General features: G+C 37.7%; 1 protein-coding gene across 1 annotated transcript in view; it reads left to right on the forward strand.

Annotated features, from left to right (window-relative positions):
• The first annotated feature begins 14,704 nt into the window (after positions 1–14,704).
• Positions 14,705–23,593, forward strand: part of PARVG (parvin gamma) — a 38,298-nt gene continuing 29,409 nt past the window's right edge. Inside the window, exons 1-3 of the mRNA XM_063445054.1 lie at positions 14,705–14,865; positions 17,829–17,924; positions 18,315–18,379. Coding sequence (XP_063301124.1) covers positions 17,864–17,924; positions 18,315–18,379 — 126 coding nt within the window. The 5' untranslated portion in view covers positions 14,705–14,865; positions 17,829–17,863. The remainder of the gene's footprint in view (positions 14,866–17,828; positions 17,925–18,314; positions 18,380–23,593) is intronic.

The raw sequence follows: 23,593 nt of genomic DNA on the forward strand, positions 1-23,593 counted from the left end.
AAAACAGAAAATGTGTGGATATCTGTGAAGTAGGCGCTTATACAATTTAGAAACAACAGTAGTACAGTAGCAGCTACCACCAAAATAGGAACCCTTCGTCCTAATACAAAGTAACAAATAACAAAATAAACACCATAACCTCACACAGTGGGAAAATGGTGCTCAAAAGTGGAGCGCTGAAATCGTGCACTTACCCCTCGAGGTTATAAAGAGGAGTGTACAACTGTGATGGAATCCTAAATGGGTATATAAGGTAAAAAATATAGGGTAGTACTGTATAACATATGTACTTATAGAATATTTAACAAGAACGCACTCACGTGGTTCAGAGCCTATGAATGACCGGCTCTGATCTTGTATGCGGACGTGTACTCTAAGGCGACACACACCTTTCTTGTATAGAACACAACCTCAGAAAGGGGAACAAAAGCGGAGAGAGCAGGGAAGCCGGACCAACCCTGGTGTAGATACCTTTGATATATTCAATTCACAAATTGCTAATGCAAATAGTTGCTCACCTTCTAAAGAGCCTGTAACTCGGCTCCCAGCGTGTGCACAGGTATATCAATAAGGGGTGATATTAGCCCTTCTTAGTAGCAGAGAGTGGAGTTCCTTCAAACCGGCTCGTAATAAAATATTTATTCAAGTATAAAATACATACAAATAATGCCGGTGTCGGTCCTCCGTCCAAAACGCGTTTCACTGATTGGATTCAGCTTTTTCAATTGGTGATACATTTTCTGCTACATATGGTTTAAATAACCCACACGGTCACACCATTGGTGCGTCAGGCCGATATTCTAGCCAATCGCTAGTTGTAGTTACCTCGCCTGTCAGGTGATGCTAGTAGTGCGTGATCTGTCCCCCTTGTGATGACATCACGCACCATACGCCGTGCGGATGACGTCACATATGGGACGCTAGTCTTGCGTTCTTCTGAACCCGGAAATGGAAATTCTAGCCGATCGCAATATCTTCATTAGATGGTCCTTAATGTTGTGTTTAAAAGTCCGGTTTCTTTGTACAAAAGGTGGCCATCTTAGTTGCTGGCAAAGTCCTTTTAACAGTGTAGACATGCAAAGACCAGCTCATTCCCAGATAATGAAATATGTAAAAAAATGGGAAATAGTAATAGGGATTACCATAATGTGGAAAAATAATAATTTTTTAAAAAATGCATAAATGTATATACATATACTGTTTTCTAAAACTAGCTAACCTTCTATATATAATGTGATCCATATAATGGTATTAAAGGACGACCTCGAGCTAGTGTATATCTATACAAAAGATTTAATAAAAATACAATAACATTGTTCCAATAGTATATAATAATATTGTTGTATTCTGGCAGCACGCCTATTATCGAATACCAAAAAATATACATATGTAGTGCATTGCTCATGCATGGCTAAAAAACACTTAAACAAAAAAATTCAATTATAAAAAGTGACATAACTCGAAGTCGTCATTTAGTCCATATGGTTGCATAGTCTCTAGACCAAAAACCCATTTCATTTCTGCTCTTCCTATGGCCTTAATTAAATCACCTCCCCTCCAATTGGTGTTAATTTTTTGTATACCTAAAAAATCTATACCACTTGGGTCGCAATTATGGTGGTCTCTAAAATGTAGGGACACACTCTGTTTATCAAAGCCCTTTTTCACATTTCGCACATGCTCCTGTATTCTGGTTTTTAATGCTCTTGTGGTTCTTCCAACATACACTAAATCACAAGGGCATTTTATCATATATATGATTTTCGTAGAATGGCATGTAATTAACTCTTTGATTTTAAATTTTTTTGTGTTGTCTCTAGGGTGTTGGAAGTCTCTTATAACACGCTTTTTGCTATTTGTATTCTTACAGGCCGTGCATGAGCCACATCCATAAAACCCAGGTGTTTCATTAAAGTATTGTTTCATTTGTACTTTAGGGGGAATGTGATTATGGACCAAATTGCTTTTTAAACTTGGTATACCCCTATATGTAATCCTTGGTTGTTCTGGTAATAAAGGGTAGAGGGTGGGGTCATCCCTCAAAATTGGCCAATGCATTCTAATTATTTTTTGTAATTGTCTATTGTCACTATTAAAATCACAAATAAAGTTGAAATCAAAACTCTGAGAATCTACCTTAGTGTTCCTTTCCTTATACCGTATTAGTTCCAATCTATTTGTTTGTTCTACTTCTTCGTAAGCTTTGTTTAAAAGGGTCTGCTGGTAGCCCTTTTGTTTAAAATCATTAATTATCCTCACTGATTGTTCCTGAAATGTATCGTTGTCCGTACAATTACGCTTTACCCTCAAAAGTTGTGCCTTTGGGGCGTTAAACAGCCACGGGGAGAAATGACAGCTTGTTCCCCCTATGTAGCTGTTGACATCAACTTTTTTAAAAAAGGTGCACGTCTTTAATGTGTTATCCTCTACGTATATTTTGAGATCAAGAAATTCAACTGAATTTTTACTGTAATTACAGCTTAATTTAATCCCCCAATTATTGTTGTTTAAATGTAATAAAAAATGGTTCAAGGATTCCTCACTCCCTTTCCAAATAAAGAAAATATCATCTATGTAACGGCGATAGGTCACGAGGCTCGCGCCCCATTCATGGCCCTGGTAAACAAACTCTTGTTCCCAAAATGCCATGAATAAGTTGGCATAACTGGGCGCGAACCTCGTGCCCATCGCCGTCCCACAGGTCTGTAAATAAAATTGATCCCCAAACCAAAAATAATTATGCGTCAGTATCCATTTGATGCCCTCTATGATGAATTCAATCTGTGTTTCCAAGAAATCGTTTGACCTCTCCAAAAAATATCTTGTAGCCTTGCATCCCAAGTCATGGGAAATGATCGTATGCAGCGAACTAACGTCCGCTGTAACTAAAAAATAGTCGACATCCCACGAGATAGTGTGTAGAATCTGAAGGATATTTATCGTATCCTTCAGGTAACTTGGGCATGTGTTGACTATTGGTTGGAGGCATCTGTCGATATATTGTGATAATTTCCCTGAGATGGAACCGATGCCGGAGACTATAGGTCTCCCTGGTGGTTTGTTACTATTTTTATGCAATTTTGGTAAGTAGTAAAAAACTGGGATCTTAGGGAATGGAACATCCAAAAATTTGTGTTCTTTTTGGTTAAGCACATTCAGCGATTTACCCTTTTCCACTAACTGATTATAGCTTACTTTAATTTCCCTAGTTGGGTCTTTCGTTAGTTTACTGTACGTTGTAGAGTCACTTAGTAATCTCTGCGCTTCCTCAATGTAATCTTCTACGTCCAATATAACAATCCCCCCACCCTTGTCTGCCGGTTTAATTATTAAGGAGTGATCCTCTCTTAGTTCTTTCAAGGCATGTTTCTCTTTTGGGTTAAGGTTATATTCGCATATTTTTGGTTTTTTGATTTTGTTCACGTCTCTCATGACAAGTTTTTCAAAAGTGGTCATCTCATTAGAGACACACCACTTGGGAAAAAATGTAGATCTTTCCTTGAGGTCCGTGTGTATTATCCCAGGTTCTTGTGTAATTACTTGATTGGTCTGAATTGGGTTCTTTTGAAAGAATTTTTTGAGACATAATTTTCTCTTAAATCTATTTAGATCCAGGAAGATACTGAATTTATCAATTGGTTTTGTGGGTACAAATTTCAATCCTTTCTTTAGTATTTCAATTTGGGGTTCAGTTAGTTTTCGTTTCGAGAGGTTGAAAATTCCACTCTGTGTGGTTGTTTGTCTCTCTTTTCTTTTTTGTATAAGTACGCCTCCTCTATTTCCCCTTCTTCTACACTCCGTTGCCTTTTCGTATGGAAGGTCCGGTAAGTGTTGGGGCTTTTGTGACGCTCTCTCATTTGTCCGAACCAAAAATCCTCATCGTTTGGGATTGATGCTAGTGGTTGGAACCTATTTGTGCCACTACGCCTACTATCAATTATTTTAGATTTGTGGACGTTGTTATCCCTTTCAATGTTCCCATTTAGGGTCCTCATTCTTGGGGATTTACATTTGTTTATTGGGGATCTTGGATGTTTCCTCCTTACCACTCTTTCCCAGTGATCATTATTAATTACTGGTGATTTTGGTCTAGGGGGTGATTTCCTTGGAGTTTTATCAATTGGTTGTTTATGGTAGTTATTGTACGGTGCGGGTTCCCTGAATGATTCTCTACTCCTAACTCTTGGATTGTACCGAGTTCGTGATCTATTTCTACCTCTCCATTCCTCCTGATCATATCTTTCATAAATTTTGGACTTCTCTTGGTTTTTAGAAAATGTTCTCACTTGATCCTTTGCGTAGTCTTCTTTATCTCTCAAATACTTCCTTCTTTTTATTTCTATCACGTTTTTCTCTAATCGCTCCAAATTGTTTTGAATTTCATCGATCGTGTTAGAATATTGATCTGGTGTCATATGTTCCACTAGGAATTTTCTTAATTCATCAATTTCTGTATCTAATTTTTGTAGGGTGTTGGTCCTTCTTTTTATAATCAAACTCATCATACCAAATGAGAAGCTTTCTAATAAATCCGTCCACTCTTGAATAAAATCACTTTCTTCCTGATCAAAAGAGGGACTTTTCATAAACCTTAGGCCTCTCGGGGTGATTTGTTCCCTCTTATATTTCTCTAATGTGGCAATCTCCCATTTAATTTTAATCTCTCTTCCTAACGTTTTTTCTAGTTTAAAACAGGAATTGCGTATTTTGATTTTTACCTCAAATTCATTGTTACCCCTTGTTGTTACGGAGTTATTAAATAACGTGTCGATATCCTGTCCATATCTAGACCTTTTGTCAAACAGAGACATAATAAATTGAGCAGCTCTCACAGAATTGAAGGGAAATAGAAAGTAGAAAATGTGTGGATATCTGTGAAGTAGGCGCTTATACAATTTAGAAACAACAGTAGTACAGTAGCAGCTACCACCAAAATAGGAACCCTTCGTCCTAATACAAAGTAACAAATAACAAAATAAACACCATAACCTCACACAGTGGGAAAATGGTGCTCAAAAGTGGAGCGCTGAAATCGTGCACTTACCCCTCGAGGTTATAAAGAGGAGTGTACAACTGTGATGGAATCCTAAATGGGTATATAAGGTAAAAAATATAGGGTAGTACTGTATAACATATGTACTTATAGAATATTTAACAAGAACGCACTCACGTGGTTCAGAGCCTATGAATGACCGGCTCTGATCTTGTATGCGGACGTGTACTCTAAGGCGACACACACCTTTCTTGTATAGAACACAACCTCAGAAAGGGGAACAAAAGCGGAGAGAGCAGGGAAGCCGGACCAACCCTGGTGTAGATACCTTTGATATATTCAATTCACAAATTGCTAATGCAAATAGTTGCTCACCTTCTAAAGAGCCTGTAACTCGGCTCCCAGCGTGTGCACAGGTATATCAATAAGGGGTGATATTAGCCCTTCTTAGTAGCAGAGAGTGGAGTTCCTTCAAACCGGCTCGTAATAAAATATTTATTCAAGTATAAAATACATACAAATAATGCCGGTGTCGGTCCTCCGTCCAAAACGCGTTTCACTGATTGGATTCAGCTTTTTCAATTGGTGATACATTTTCTGCTACATATGGTTTAAATAACCCACACGGTCACACCATTGGTGCGTCAGGCCGATATTCTAGCCAATCGCTAGTTGTAGTTACCTCGCCTGTCAGGTGATGCTAGTAGTGCGTGATCTGTCCCCCTTGTGATGACATCACGCACCATACGCCGTGCGGATGACGTCACATATGGGACGCTAGTCTTGCGTTCTTCTGAACCCGGAAATGGAAATTCTAGCCGATCGCAATATCTTCATTAGATGGTCCTTAATGTTGTGTTTAAAAGTCCGGTTTCTTTGTACAAAAGGTGGCCATCTTAGTTGCTGGCAAAGTCCTTTTAACAGTGTAGACATGCAAAGACCAGCTCATTCCCAGATAATGAAATATGTAAAAAAATGGGAAATAGTAATAGGGATTACCATAATGTGGAAAAATAATAATTTTTTAAAAAATGCATAAATGTATATACATATACTGTAAAAAAAAAAAAAAAAAAATTTAAAATCAAAGAGTTAATTACATGCCATTCTACGAAAATCATATATATGATAAAATGCCCTTGTGATTTAGTGTATGTTGGAAGAACCACAAGAGCATTAAAAACCAGAATACAGGAGCATGTGCGAAATGTGAAAAAGGGCTTTGATAAACAGAGTGTGTCCCTACATTTTAGAGACCACCATAATTGCGACCCAAGTGGTATAGATTTTTTAGGTATACAAAAAATTAACACCAATTGGAGGGGAGGTGATTTAATTAAGGCCATAGGAAGAGCAGAAATGAAATGGGTTTTTGGTCTAGAGACTATGCAACCATATGGACTAAATGACGACTTCGAGTTATGTCACTTTTTATAATTGAATTTTTTTGTTTAAGTGTTTTTTAGCCATGCATGAGCAATGCACTACATATGTATATTTTTTGGTATTCGATAATAGGCGTGCTGCCAGAATACAACAATATTATTATATACTATTGGAACAATGTTATTGTATTTTTATTAAATCTTTTGTATAGATATACACTAGCTCGAGGTCGTCCTTTAATACCATTATATGGATCACATTATATATAGAAGGTTAGCTAGTTTTAGAAAACAGTATATGTATATACATTTATGCATTTTTTAAAAAATTATTATTTTTCCACATTATGGTAATCCCTATTACTATTTCCCATTTTTTTACATATTTCATTATCTGGGAATGAGCTGGTCTTTGCATGTCTACACTGTTAAAAGGACTTTGCCAGCAACTAAGATGGCCACCTTTTGTACAAAGAAACCGGACTTTTAAACACAACATTAAGGACCATCTAATGAAGATATTGCGATCGGCTAGAATTTCCATTTCCGGGTTCAGAAGAACGCAAGACTAGCGTCCCATATGTGACGTCATCCGCACGGCGTATGGTGCGTGATGTCATCACAAGGGGGACAGATCACGCACTACTAGCATCACCTGACAGGCGAGGTAACTACAACTAGCGATTGGCTAGAATATCGGCCTGACGCACCAATGGTGTGACCGTGTGGGTTATTTAAACCATATGTAGCAGAAAATGTATCACCAATTGAAAAAGCTGAATCCAATCAGTGAAACGCGTTTTGGACGGAGGACCGACACCGGCATTATTTGTATGTATTTTATACTTGAATAAATATTTTATTACGAGCCGGTTTGAAGGAACTCCACTCTCTGCTACTAAGAAGGGCTAATATCACCCCTTATTGATATACCTGTGCACACGCTGGGAGCCGAGTTACAGGCTCTTTAGAAGGTGAGCAACTATTTGCATTAGCAATTTGTGAATTGAATATATCAAAGGTATCTACACCAGGGTTGGTCCGGCTTCCCTGCTCTCTCCGCTTTTGTTCCCCTTTCTGAGGTTGTGTTCTATACAAGAAAGGTGTGTGTCGCCTTAGAGTACACGTCCGCATACAAGATCAGAGCCGGTCATTCATAGGCTCTGAACCACGTGAGTGCGTTCTTGTTAAATATTCTATAAGTACATATGTTATACAGTACTACCCTATATTTTTTACCTTATATACCCATTTAGGATTCCATCACAGTTGTACACTCCTCTTTATAACCTCGAGGGGTAAGTGCACGATTTCAGCGCTCCACTTTTGAGCACCATTTTCCCACTGTGTGAGGTTATGGTGTTTATTTTGTTATTTGTTACTTTGTATTAGGACGAAGGGTTCCTATTTTGGTGGTAGCTGCTACTGTACTACTGTTGTTTCTAAATTGTATAAGCGCCTACTTCACAGATATCCACACATTTTCTACTTTCTATTTCCCTTCAATTCTGTGAGAGCTGCTCAATTTATTATGTCTCTGTTTGACAAAAGGTCTAGATATGGACAGGATATCGACACGTTATTTAATAACTCCGTAACAACAAGGGGTAACAATGAATTTGAGGTAAAAATCAAAATACGCAATTCCTGTTTTAAACTAGAAAAAACGTTAGGAAGAGAGATTAAAATTAAATGGGAGATTGCCACATTAGAGAAATATAAGAGGGAACAAATCACCCCGAGAGGCCTAAGGTTTATGAAAAGTCCCTCTTTTGATCAGGAAGAAAGTGATTTTATTCAAGAGTGGACGGATTTATTAGAAAGCTTCTCATTTGGTATGATGAGTTTGATTATAAAAAGAAGGACCAACACCCTACAAAAATTAGATACAGAAATTGATGAATTAAGAAAATTCCTAGTGGAACATATGACACCAGATCAATATTCTAACACGATCGATGAAATTCAAAACAATTTGGAGCGATTAGAGAAAAACGTGATAGAAATAAAAAGAAGGAAGTATTTGAGAGATAAAGAAGACTACGCAAAGGATCAAGTGAGAACATTTTCTAAAAACCAAGAGAAGTCCAAAATTTATGAAAGATATGATCAGGAGGAATGGAGAGGTAGAAATAGATCACGAACTCGGTACAATCCAAGAGTTAGGAGTAGAGAATCATTCAGGGAACCCGCACCGTACAATAACTACCATAAACAACCAATTGATAAAACTCCAAGGAAATCACCCCCTAGACCAAAATCACCAGTAATTAATAATGATCACTGGGAAAGAGTGGTAAGGAGGAAACATCCAAGATCCCCAATAAACAAATGTAAATCCCCAAGAATGAGGACCCTAAATGGGAACATTGAAAGGGATAACAACGTCCACAAATCTAAAATAATTGATAGTAGGCGTAGTGGCACAAATAGGTTCCAACCACTAGCATCAATCCCAAACGATGAGGATTTTTGGTTCGGACAAATGAGAGAGCGTCACAAAAGCCCCAACACTTACCGGACCTTCCATACGAAAAGGCAACGGAGTGTAGAAGAAGGGGAAATAGAGGAGGCGTACTTATACAAAAAAGAAAAGAGAGACAAACAACCACACAGAGTGGAATTTTCAACCTCTCGAAACGAAAACTAACTGAACCCCAAATTGAAATACTAAAGAAAGGATTGAAATTTGTACCCACAAAACCAATTGATAAATTCAGTATCTTCCTGGATCTAAATAGATTTAAGAGAAAATTATGTCTCAAAAAATTCTTTCAAAAGAACCCAATTCAGACCAATCAAGTAATTACACAAGAACCTGGGATAATACACACGGACCTCAAGGAAAGATCTACATTTTTTCCCAAGTGGTGTGTCTCTAATGAGATGACCACTTTTGAAAAACTTGTCATGAGAGACGTGAACAAAATCAAAAAACCAAAAATATGCGAATATAACCTTAACCCAAAAGAGAAACATGCCTTGAAAGAACTAAGAGAGGATCACTCCTTAATAATTAAACCGGCAGACAAGGGTGGGGGGATTGTTATATTGGACGTAGAAGATTACATTGAGGAAGCGCAGAGATTACTAAGTGACTCTACAACGTACAGTAAACTAACGAAAGACCCAACTAGGGAAATTAAAGTAAGCTATAATCAGTTAGTGGAAAAGGGTAAATCGCTGAATGTGCTTAACCAAAAAGAACACAAATTTTTGGATGTTCCATTCCCTAAGATCCCAGTTTTTTACTACTTACCAAAATTGCATAAAAATAGTAACAAACCACCAGGGAGACCTATAGTCTCCGGCATCGGTTCCATCTCAGGGAAATTATCACAATATATCGACAGATGCCTCCAACCAATAGTCAACACATGCCCAAGTTACCTGAAGGATACGATAAATATCCTTCAGATTCTACACACTATCTCGTGGGATGTCGACTATTTTTTAGTTACAGCGGACGTTAGTTCGCTGTATACGATCATTTCCCATGACTTGGGATGCAAGGCTACAAGATATTTTTTGGAGAGGTCAAACGATTTCTTGGAAACACAGATTGAATTCATCATAGAGGGCATCAAATGGATACTGACGCATAATTATTTTTGGTTTGGGGATCAATTTTATTTACAGACCTGTGGGACGGCGATGGGCACGAGGTTCGCGCCCAGTTATGCCAACTTATTCATGGCATTTTGGGAACAAGAGTTTGTTTACCAGGGCCATGAATGGGGCGCGAGCCTCGTGACCTATCGCCGTTACATAGATGATATTTTCTTTATTTGGAAAGGGAGTGAGGAATCCTTGAACCATTTTTTATTACATTTAAACAACAATAATTGGGGGATTAAATTAAGCTGTAATTACAGTAAAAATTCAGTTGAATTTCTTGATCTCAAAATATACGTAGAGGATAACACATTAAAGACGTGCACCTTTTTTAAAAAAGTTGATGTCAACAGCTACATAGGGGGAACAAGCTGTCATTTCTCCCCGTGGCTGTTTAACGCCCCAAAGGCACAACTTTTGAGGGTAAAGCGTAATTGTACGGACAACGATACATTTCAGGAACAATCAGTGAGGATAATTAATGATTTTAAACAAAAGGGCTACCAGCAGACCCTTTTAAACAAAGCTTACGAAGAAGTAGAACAAACAAATAGATTGGAACTAATACGGTATAAGGAAAGGAACACTAAGGTAGATTCTCAGAGTTTTGATTTCAACTTTATTTGTGATTTTAATAGTGACAATAGACAATTACAAAAAATAATTAGAATGCATTGGCCAATTTTGAGGGATGACCCCACCCTCTACCCTTTATTACCAGAACAACCAAGGATTACATATAGGGGTATACCAAGTTTAAAAAGCAATTTGGTCCATAATCACATTCCCCCTAAAGTACAAATGAAACAATACTTTAATGAAACACCTGGGTTTTATGGATGTGGCTCATGCACGGCCTGTAAGAATACAAATAGCAAAAAGCGTGTTATAAGAGACTTCCAACACCCTAGAGACAACACAAAAAAATTTAAAATCAAAGAGTTAATTACATGCCATTCTACGAAAATCATATATATGATAAAATGCCCTTGTGATTTAGTGTATGTTGGAAGAACCACAAGAGCATTAAAAACCAGAATACAGGAGCATGTGCGAAATGTGAAAAAGGGCTTTGATAAACAGAGTGTGTCCCTACATTTTAGAGACCACCATAATTGCGACCCAAGTGGTATAGATTTTTTAGGTATACAAAAAATTAACACCAATTGGAGGGGAGGTGATTTAATTAAGGCCATAGGAAGAGCAGAAATGAAATGGGTTTTTGGTCTAGAGACTATGCAACCATATGGACTAAATGACGACTTCGAGTTATGTCACTTTTTATAATTGAATTTTTTTGTTTAAGTGTTTTTTAGCCATGCATGAGCAATGCACTACATATGTATATTTTTTGGTATTCGATAATAGGCGTGCTGCCAGAATACAACAATATTATTATATACTATTGGAACAATGTTATTGTATTTTTATTAAATCTTTTGTATAGATATACACTAGCTCGAGGTCGTCCTTTAATACCATTATATGGATCACATTATATATAGAAGGTTAGCTAGTTTTAGAAAACAGTATATGTATATACATTTATGCATTTTTTAAAAAATTATTATTTTTCCACATTATGGTAATCCCTATTACTATTTCCCATTTTTTTACATATTTCATTATCTGGGAATGAGCTGGTCTTTGCATGTCTACACTGTTAAAAGGACTTTGCCAGCAACTAAGATGGCCACCTTTTGTACAAAGAAACCGGACTTTTAAACACAACATTAAGGACCATCTAATGAAGATATTGCGATCGGCTAGAATTTCCATTTCCGGGTTCAGAAGAACGCAAGACTAGCGTCCCATATGTGACGTCATCCGCACGGCGTATGGTGCGTGATGTCATCACAAGGGGGACAGATCACGCACTACTAGCATCACCTGACAGGCGAGGTAACTACAACTAGCGATTGGCTAGAATATCGGCCTGACGCACCAATGGTGTGACCGTGTGGGTTATTTAAACCATATGTAGCAGAAAATGTATCACCAATTGAAAAAGCTGAATCCAATCAGTGAAACGCGTTTTGGACGGAGGACCGACACCGGCATTATTTGTATGTATTTTATACTTGAATAAATATTTTATTACGAGCCGGTTTGAAGGAACTCCACTCTCTGCTACTAAGAAGGGCTAATATCACCCCTTATTGATATACCTGTGCACACGCTGGGAGCCGAGTTACAGGCTCTTTAGAAGGTGAGCAACTATTTGCATTAGCAATTTGTGAATTGAATATATCAAAGGTATCTACACCAGGGTTGGTCCGGCTTCCCTGCTCTCTCCGCTTTTGTTCCCCTTTCTGAGGTTGTGTTCTATACAAGAAAGGTGTGTGTCGCCTTAGAGTACACGTCCGCATACAAGATCAGAGCCGGTCATTCATAGGCTCTGAACCACGTGAGTGCGTTCTTGTTAAATATTCTATAAGTACATATGTTATACAGTACTACCCTATATTTTTTACCTTATATACCCATTTAGGATTCCATCACAGTTGTACACTCCTCTTTATAACCTCGAGGGGTAAGTGCACGATTTCAGCGCTCCACTTTTGAGCACCATTTTCCCATTGCAGGAAAACACTTGCTGGTTGTAATTAAACGAAAGGCGTTGGCCAATCTCAGAATGCATTACTCTATAGATCTTTTAAACAATACTTTGAGAGATGTTCTACAGTGCGGCACAGAGGAGGTTAAAAAATAAAATAAAAAATGTATATTTAAATCTTACAAACTGTGTTTTTTGGTTGTGTTTCTTTTTATTTTTTCTTCACCATAAATAGCTGTTACCCAGGGGTTTTAAACATGTTTATTTTTTTATACTGTGCGCCATTACTCTTTACAAATGGCCGCGCAGGATTAGAGAGTGTCTTTGAAAACGTTAACAAACAGCGGGGAAAACTCCTCTCCTTTCATGTATTGATCTGTAAGCTGCTCGTAGATCTCTCATGCCAGAAATCAGGTTAGATGTGCTGTTCAGTGTTTGAAGAAGTGATGGGCGCAGAGCCGGTCTGCAGAGTCATACGGACTGCTAGAGGACCGCGATCCAGTATGATGAAGCAGCAGCTGTGATACCACAGTAATAAGAAAAAAATGTATTTAATACCATATCTTGAAAGATCTGCAATACGTGAATGGAAATATTAAAATATTTGTGATTTATGATGGTGACAGAGGTGTGTATGCATGTGTTTGTGTTTCTTTTGTGTTTCTTCCCTACATTGATAACTGGAGAAATGCTAACTACCAGTTACAGTGACAATTCACATTAAAAGACCCCCTCCCTAAACACTATACATGGACCCCTTCTTGACAAGTGTTTAGACTGTCAGATCGCGTATCATCAAAGGTTCAAGAGGAAAATAACTTAAAGTAAAATGTATAGTGCTTTCACTGCTTGGTGTAACCCCTTCTATATTCTCAATCTGTAACTCCGTATTGCTTTCTGTTATTGTGCCAATTGTTTAGTGTCCATGATGATTACACAACCTGCCCTGTAGCCCCCTCAATTTTTCTTGTTTTTCTTGTTGTCTTGTCTGACACAGAATGGACAAACGTCGTACTCTGTGTTCTCTAATGTCTAGGGGATCGTTCAGAAAAATAAAATGTTGTGTGTTAACAAACTTATTTTAATTCTCGAAATTTTGTGATACACTATCAATGCTTTCCATGCTCCTACAAATAACTCCATTACAGTAGTTTTTTTTTTCCCTCTCTGTGTTTCCTAGAAGTTGAGTAGAAATGCATTGAAACGTGTTTTTTTTTTTTTTTCTTATTTTTTTTTTTTTGTCGTCCATATATAAATTAGGTCAGCCCCTCTGTAAGACTCCGTTTATCTCTGTGATTTAGGATTTCACGTTTCTGATTTTGGGTTCAGAGTATTCCGGAAGGTTCTGTATGCCACCAGATGACACAATAACTAAATATGGAATATCTTGAGACGAGATCTCTGCTTTGCTAGTTAGAATTCATATAAAAGTTACATACTGAGTCGGAGTGTCAGTGATTCTGCATTGACTATTTAGGATTGGTAACCCGTACTATACCAAAGAATCCCCAATAAAGGCTTGATGGAGGGAATCCTGTCATTAGCCCTCTGGCACCCACCGATTGATGCGTTGTCAGTCTTTCCACAGATGATCTGTTTTGACTCTTACTGGTATTACTATATTTTATGATAAAAATGTTGTTAAATTTTTTTGGTTTTTTTGCCTAGGGGCTTAAACTTGCTATAATTACCGCTCATGGTACTTATACAAATTGCAACAACACTTGCTGCTGATTGTGCCGGTTCAGAAGATCCACTTATTTGGTGTTATTTTATCTCTATCTTTATTTAGACAAATAAGCACATTTTGATACAGATGATTCTGTAGTATTTTAATTTAGAATATTTATTGTCAATCTGTATATAAAGTAAAGGTGTAACTGATACAGCGATAAACTGAAGCCTCAAATAAGCTTTGATCAGAAGTATGTGGCATAGAACACTATTGGGGGAAGATGGAATTATTTTATTTATTATTACAGTTAAGATGATTATCTTTGAGTTATGGTTACGTAATGAAATGTAGCAATACGCCATGATTAGTGCGTTAAAGGAGTCACATGACAACGAAATGGGGAAGTTTCAGTTTTACGTAAACCACAATGTGAATTTTGTCTGATGAATACAGGATGAGGAAGTGATGAAGGTTTGTGTAAGATGTCGTTTTATTATTAAGCTTGTTTCAGCCCGTACACATGGCCGTGATGGGATGTAAATGATCGGTATTAAGACTTATCTGGGTTCCCTGCTAAGTTTACATCGAAACATTACTTTGCGGTGGTTCCATCCTGTCTGATTTAGGGCAGTTTTAGGAGGTAAGTGTTTGACTTGAAATCTGCTCTTCTGCCAAAAGACGTCTGCTATGGAGAGAGCAGACATTAACACGAGAGGGGCTTATTAACTAAATAATAATTTGAGGTTCACCGAAAACAGATTGCGAACTGCTAAATGTCAATGCCTTGTTAAGCTTCTGGGCTCTGGAAAAGTAAAGCTGATTTTTTTTTTTTTTCTTTTTATGTGTAATAATTTCTAGGCAAGTTTAGTCTATATGTATGTGTAATTTGGATTTTTGGGGTGGCAGCTCTGCCATTTCCCATTCCTGAAGCCAGGTTGAACAATGTAGGCCAGAGATATGTGGTTTCAAAGTTAGCCATCCTGGCCATAAATTATTTCTATCTGATTATGTCACCGTTGCCTTTAACGGTGACATAATCAAATCACAAGTTGTGGAAAGAAGCCACATTGGAAATGTCTGCATCCAGGTGTGTCTTAAAGAGACACTCTAAAAACCAAAACTACTTTAGCATAATTAGGCAGGTTGGTGTATAGATCATGCCCCATGCAGTCTCACTGCTCAATTGTCTGCCATTTAGAAGATAAATCACTTCTGTTTTGGTTTATGCAGCCATAGCTACACCTCCCCTGGCTTTGAGTCACACAGCTTGCTTGGAAACAAATGGCTTGCTTTCAATCAGATATACAGCACAGTGTGTTTACTTTAGAAATGTTTAATCTCTTGTTAATCACACACAGGAGGCTGATGCAACCATTTAGCAGAGCAGGAGATTAGAAATTCTAAATTAAACAGAATGTGTAAACACGATGACTCTTACAGGGAATGCTGTGTAAGACACATGCAGGGAGGTGTGGCTAAGGCTGTATAAACAAAGTGATTTAATTCTGCTTCTTGCTTGCAAATCGCTGCACAACGCTGCTCCTACCTATCCTCACTGATACAGAAGTATATCCCGTCCAGGCCCCTACGCTCTGCCGAAGATCTGCGTCCATTTTCTGTTCCTACTCTCACCTCGAACGCCTGTTCTATTAGATTCTCACCCAGTCTCGGTTCCTTCAAAAGGTCATTAAAATCTCACTTCTTTAGCAAAGCATATCAAGTAAACTGTTAATAGCTTTTCTTTCCCGCACCTTGGTTACCCACGCGGCTTCCTCTCCTGCAACTGTGTCATCCAATACATTAACCCTTCATTGCAAACTATTCTAGTAACCTACTTTTTCCTGTTCATGAAATATATCCTACCCTACCGCTTGTGCTACTTTACCCCACTGCCTCTAGAATGTACGCTGATTTGAACGGGTCCCTCAACCCCTCTGTTACTGTGCGTCCGGCTTGTCTTATTACAATGACATGACTATTAGCCTACCTATTGTACAGCGCTATGGAGTTTGTTGGCCCTTTATAAAATAAAAATCTCTTAAATGGCAGAGACTTGAGCAGTGAGACTGCAAGGAATGATCTTCATTAATGATAAAGTAGTGTTGGTGCTAATAGTGTCCCTTTAATAGGTGGTGTGACGGAGCTCGGTACTCGGCTGGAGTATCTACGTTAATATCCCTCCTTTCCCAGCAGGATACCTTCAGTGATTATAGCAGCTCGCCCAAACATTAGCTGAGACTTGATGAAAACAGAGTTACTTTATTCAACCAACTCATAATTATAGAGGGTGGAATGTATATTACATCTACAGGAGTTAATAAAACCATCGAACAAATTCTCTACCCCGCACCGCTCTGTCTGGGCTGATAGGAGTTAATAAAACCATAGAACAAATTCTCTACCCCGCACCGCTCTGTCTGGGCTGATAGGAGTTAATAAAACCATAGAACAAATTCTCTACCCCGCACCGCTCTGTCTGGGCTGATAGGAGTTAATAAAACCATAGAACCAATTCTCTACCCCGCACCACTCTGTCTGGGCTGATAGGAGTTAATAAAACCATAGAACAAATTCTCTACCTCGCACCACTCTGTCTGGGCTGATAGGAGTTAATAAAACCATAGAACAAATTCTCTACCCCGCACCGCTCTGTCTGGGCTGATAGGAGTTAATAAAACCATAGAACAAATTCTCTACCCCGCACCGCTCTGTCTGGGCTGATAGGAGTTAATAAAACCATAGAACCAATTCTCTACCCCGCACCACTCTGTCTGGGCTGATAGGAGTTAATAAAACCATAGAACAAATTCTCTACCTCGCACCACTCTGTCTGGGCTGATAGGAGTTAATAAAACCATAGAACAAATTCTCTACCCCGCACCACTCTGTCTGGGCTGATAGGAGTTAATAAAACCATAGAACAAATCCTCTACCCCGCACCACTCTGTCTGGGCTGACAGGAGTTAATAAAACCATAGAACAAATTCTCTACCCCGCACCACTCTGTCTGGGCTGATAGGAGTTAATAACATAGAACAAATTCTCTACTCCGCACCTCTCTATCTGGGCTCCGCACCTCTCTATTCCCTCCCCCCTTAGACCTTAATTTTAATAATGCTGGATCAGTTTTCTAAACGTTTCAGATAAGATTTAAAATTTTGTCGAAATGTTAAAATGTTATATTTAAAAAAATATACATATAAATGTATCAAACAATATCAAAATATTACCAAATTATATTTTTTCATAATCGGTTATAAAACATTATCCAAAAATATTAAATCGAGGCCTTGGGCAACAGAAAGGTATTTGTCCAGGTTTCTCTAACCTCCTGTCAACCTGGATCTTTCCACGGACGCACAGAGATTTAATCGCTAAAATCATAATGAATTATATGGTTTAGGTCAAAATAACAAAAATAGAAAAAATCTTCCCAATGCTTTTATTTTGACGTAAAATTTGCAAATCTTCACAATTCCTGGTTGAGGGAATAATCCCAAAATACATTTTCCTCAAAATGGCCAAAGTATAAATTCCAAATATGAATGCCGATACGTTTGTTTGTCTGTAACAATATAAATAACATTACTCTTGCATTTTTAGGATAAATCCGGTTCTGAATTATTTCACCAGTGAAAATGGATACCCTGACACAACCGAGCGATACTCTGCAGGCGTATGAGGCGGGGCTCCCACAAGGTAATCCCACAATTCAGCTGTCCAGCTGGTGACAAACTATCATGTCTAATGATAAGTAAATCCATTATTGCATTACTTTAGCCGTGCAGTGTTACTGCAGGTATGTGTGTTTACTCCCCATTATTATTATTATTATTATTATTATTATTATTATACAGTGTGCACGTATTATTGCAACAACCATTTCAGGGCTATTTAATGTAAGTTTTCAAAATGGCTGAACCGGCTAAATCTTGCATGTCCGCCATGTTTTCGGTTCAGGAGTTAGGGCCTCAAATTCCTGACATTTCACCATTTAGTAAATACCCCTATCGAGGTTACATTATTGCTCTTTGTAAATGTCTGTTCGTCCTCTATAACCACCTGTGTGCATCTTGTGCTCTGTTTCAGGGGAAGTCCGAAAGGTTTTACAGCCCAGCGCTATAAGTGACCCCAACTTCCAAAATCTACTGAAGGTAAGTTCTGAGGCGTTCCTATCTCAACGTGAACCTGATACAGTAATAAATAGAACCGTAAAATAAAAATGTGAAAAAAAACCCATAATCTTAAAATGAGCCTCACAGTAATATTGTCCTCACGCCTGATTGGATTTTTTGTATTTATGATGCTACAGACGTTAAACAAACCCAATATAGTGTCCGATATTGGATTAAAACCAGTAAACAAGAGAGAGATAAACTCTGCCAGTGGCCTTTTATTGTAGTGATAACTGATGTTTTTTGTCTTTAGTATTGTGGGCTGTGATAACAGAAAGTGATATCAGCCAAGCAGACTACTACTCATCAACTTTCTATATATTTTTCTTTCTAACAAAACAGAAAATTACTTTTTTTTTTTCTTTTCTCTAACGGCCTCGCTCGGAAATTTTAGACGGCAAATATTTTGCCCTGGATCCAGGATGTGGTAATCTGTGTGACATTGAAATGTTTGCATTGTTACATAATAACACGAACTGAAAATGACTAATTTGTGGTGCAAAATTTTGAAAAGAAAACCTTCTTGGCTCCACGTGGCAATCAGAATTCTCAGGAAGCTGTTAATATTCGGCATTTTAACTATTGCAGCCCTGTATATCCGGCTTTGCCAAAAGGCATCCTTTAATCAGATTTATTAGGTGTATTTAAAAAGCTCTCTATGCAGAAATCTTCCTCCGCTATAATTGAAATCTCCTTTAATCAAGTCTTTGTGGAGGATCTATTGTCCTTAGCACAGTCCTGTTAATAAACAGGATACAGAAAGCTGTTGGTTATAGCACTCCAATAGCAAACAAAACCTACTCCAAATATCGCTCGGCCTCGGTGACCCCGTTTTGTGAGAAATCGATTATAATATTTATCTTATTCTGATCATCTTGCACCAAACGATTAAATATCTTTTATGCCAAGATCTGATACATAAGCTTGCAGTCCATCCTGCTCTTTATGTACGGTGGCTGCCGGTTAAACTAAAAGATTCTGGAGGAGTAGCATTTATTTTGTCATTGTCAAATTAGAAGCTATAAAATCACAAGCAAAGTTAATTTGCATTTCATTATCTTGCATTGCGCACAGCCGTTTAATCGCGGGATGGCCTAGCAATGGGAAAATGCAGATTTTAGAAAATAAATTTAAATATATTCAGAACATATTATCAAGGGAATTATTAGTGGTGATTGACCTTTTCCACTTGTACAAATGGCTGAATATAAAAAGCAATATATTCACTATTCAAATGGAAGGCGTTTTATGGCAAACATAATGGATTTACTTCCGTTTTCTGAGCCCAGGTGGATTTCATTTGTTTTTTGATTCAGAACAAAATTTAACCAGTTCTCGGCCACAGAACCAAAAACTGATTTTGAAGTCAGTTGTGTGACTTTATGTCGAGAATTTGAGAGGAGTCAAAATCCAGCCTTGCGATAGAGGACGCCACTTTTCGTGGTCCCAGTGGCTGGCGTGTCCACACTCGTCAATTCTGAGTGGGATCATTATGATATGGCATAAAATACAGGAACCATCAGATCTAAACCTGCAGTACCACTGGCTTCTTTCCCTTCATCCTTTGTACACGTCTCCCATAACAGAAGCTGTGGCCAATTTAAACCATATAGGAGAGATTTTTTATGGCAAAACCAGGGGCAATGTACTAAGTAAGGATTAGTCAAAATGGATACAATTGAACATATCTCAATATTTAATACTGTGCACCCGGAATAGAAGCAACATTGTCCAAAATAAAGCTTCTTTGTGGTGTATTAGTGCTGCCAAAATCTGATATTGTGGGCCTGCATGGGAGCAAAGACGTTAAGTAGGTGATCTGGCTCATAGCTCCTCTGTACAGGACACAGAGAGTCGTGGACACAATAAACACTTCAGCCCATGCCCAGCAGTACCTTAATGGGGTTCTTCATAAAGTATGATGAGGGTGAAAGTATCCTGCTATTACTACAGAGATTCTGTTTGGGATCCAGGCGATATATTGTTTGCAGCAAAGCAATCATATAACCTGATTCGTGGCAATGTGTGATCGATTTTAAATACTACCGCCATTGCAATGTTAGAATTTTCAGTTTGATATTAAAGAACATCAGACGTTTCTCTGAATTTTATGCAATAAAGCTCTAAAATCTGATTGTTACAAACCTTTGAAACCTTTGATCCTGTGGTCGTTAAGCCTGTGATTAAGCCTTAGCTGGCTTGGCGTGCTGCTATTTGCAGTTCACCAACGTGACGCGTGAGCACTATCTATATAGCGATAAAAAATCACACGATTTCCTTTCCACGTATGTGTCAGTGTGCCCACGAATAGCTGGGTTACTCCCGCCTAGTTGTATTGTTGAAATGAAGATTAGTGCTTGGCTGTGTTTGCTAAACATAACACTCCAACACAAATTCTTTGTAATAACTTAAAACAGAATTTTATGCTTGCCGTAAGTACTTGTCATTAAATCAATTAACCTTATTGTTTAAGTTCAATGAATGCACAACTCACTATTTAGTTATTAAATCCCACATTTTTGATTTTGCTAAGGCATTTGACACAGTAGACCACGACATTCTACTGCACAAACTCAAAAACTCAGGTATTGGTGATCATTCGCTAAACTGGTTTCGATCGTATGTATCAGATCGCTCGCAATATGTGTCCATTTCTGACAGCGACTCCCTCCCTCTCCCAGTCACGTGTGGTGTTCCCCAAGGTTCCATTCTCGGCCCCCTACTATTTACATTATTTATAAATGATCTGCCTAATGTCTGCAAATCCTCAAATGTACACATGTACGCAGATGACACGGTAATCTATGCGAGCAATTCCGATCTACCGCAGCTTGAGGCTGTGCTCCAAGACCAGTTTACAGAGGTAGAAAAGTGGATCGCAAAAAACAAACTCTTCCTGAACACTGACAAAACTGTCACAGTGATCTTTGGAACAGTACCTAAATTACACAAATTACACAATTCCCACCTATCCATCAAAACAATTTCAAATGGCACACTGACCGCAGTCCACTCTTTCAAATACTTGGGTATGATGTTAGACCCCAATCTATCTTTTGGCCTGCACATAGAAAAGCTTGCATCTAAACTTTATCCAAAACTAGGTGCCCTGTACAGAAACAAATCCTGCCTAAGCCCTACAGTAAAGGAAAAGATTGTACAGCAAATGCTGATGCCAATCACTGATTATGGGGATGTAGTATATGCATCTGCATCGCAATCCCACCTTAATAAACTCAACACATTGTATAACTCGTTCTGCCGATTTGTGCTACAATGTAATTACAGGACCCACCATTGTGACATGCTAAAATAACTAAACTGGCTGTCGCTGGAATCCAGACGCACCCTTCATCTTTCCAGCCTTGTGTTTAAGAGCTTTTCTGGGAAGCTCCCACCCTACCTGAGCAAAATGCTTTCGCCGGCTGTTCCCACTTCCTATAACCTCCGATCCAGTACCAACACTTTACTTAGTCTACCTCAATACAAAAAGAAAGCAGCCCAATCCTCCGTCTCCTACAGAGCACCGCAATTGTGGAACGACCTCCCGCACAATTTAAAATCTTCCCTAAGCCTAAAGTCCTTTAAGAGATCCCTCTCTACATGCCTCAAAACAGAATGCACCTGTCATGGTTGATTATATATTTCCTACCTGCTCTATGTTAAATTTTGTATATATTGTATATTAATATTGTATTTGTATTTTATTGTACACTAACTGTAACAATGCAATGATTTGTGGACCCAGGACATGCTTGAAAACAAGAGAAATCTCAATGTATCTTTCCTGGTAAAATATTTTATAAATAATATTTATTTATTTTAATTTAACAATTTAACCCTTTCAGGACCGCTGACGGTTCAGGACCGTCAGCGGTAAAACGTGCGTTTGGACCGCTGACAGTCCTGAACCGTCATAACGGTCTGGGGGTACTTACCTGATAGCCGTCGGTCCCACGGCGGCGATCAGCTCTCCTCCCGGTCCAGGGGGACTGCCTGTCTGCCCGGGCAGTCCCCCCTCGGCAGATCAGGACCCCACGGCCATGTGATCACTCGATCACATGACCGCAATAGGGGTCCATGTGTCTGCCTGCAGGGGGACTGTCTGTGCTGACAGGCAGTCTCCCTGCAAGTGTAAAATAAAAAAATAAAGTGAAAAAAAAAACAATCAGTGTAAAAAAAATAATAATATGTGTATATATATATGATATATATACATGTATTATATCTATATATACCTATATATAATATATGTATATATATCATATATATAATGTCATACTAAGTGTATTTTTATATTTATATATACGTATATTAATATAAAAATACACTTATATTTAAATTACACACAAATATATACAATATATATAACAACTATATATATGGTATATATATATATATTATAAAATACAAATAATATGTAAATAAAAATAAATAACAAAAAATACAAATAATTTTTAATAATTAAAACAAAATTATATATATATATATGCAATTTTATTCTAACAGTATTTTGATATTGATATATATATATTTATATCAAAATACACTTAGCATTTAATGATATATATATCTATGTATAAATAAATAAATAAAAATAATACGAAATATACATATGTCCACATACATAATTACATAAATAATTTCATAAATATACACGTAGACGTCAAATATATAAATATGTATATATATTAAAATTATACGTGCGTATTTATGTAATATTTTTACCTAATTAAGTAATTTTAATGATTGCAATTTGAGGGACCTGCCTGCCAACCCAGGCCGAAAGTCCAGATAATTTAATTTGCTAGCACTGTGTTTAACCCTGTAACTTTCTATGACACCCTAAATCCTGTACATGGGGGTACTGTTTTACTCGGGAGACTTCGCTGAACACAAATATTAGTGTTTCAAAACAGTAAAACATATCACAGAGATGATATTGTCAGTGAAAGTGAAGTTTTTTGCATTTTTCACACACAAACAGCTCTTTCACTGAGGATATTATTGCTGTGATATATTTTACTGTTCTGATACACTAATATTTGTGTTCAGCGAAGTCTCCTGAGTATAACAGTACCCCACATGTAGAGGTTTTATAGTGTTTGTGAAAGTTACAGGGTCAAATATAAGGCTTGATTTTACTTTTTTTTTTTTTATTGAAATTTGTCAGATTGGTTAGGTTGCCTTTGA

This window comes from Pelobates fuscus, chromosome 3 (assembly GCF_036172605.1).
Source record: "Pelobates fuscus isolate aPelFus1 chromosome 3, aPelFus1.pri, whole genome shotgun sequence".
NCBI lineage: Eukaryota > Metazoa > Chordata > Amphibia > Anura > Pelobatidae > Pelobates > Pelobates fuscus.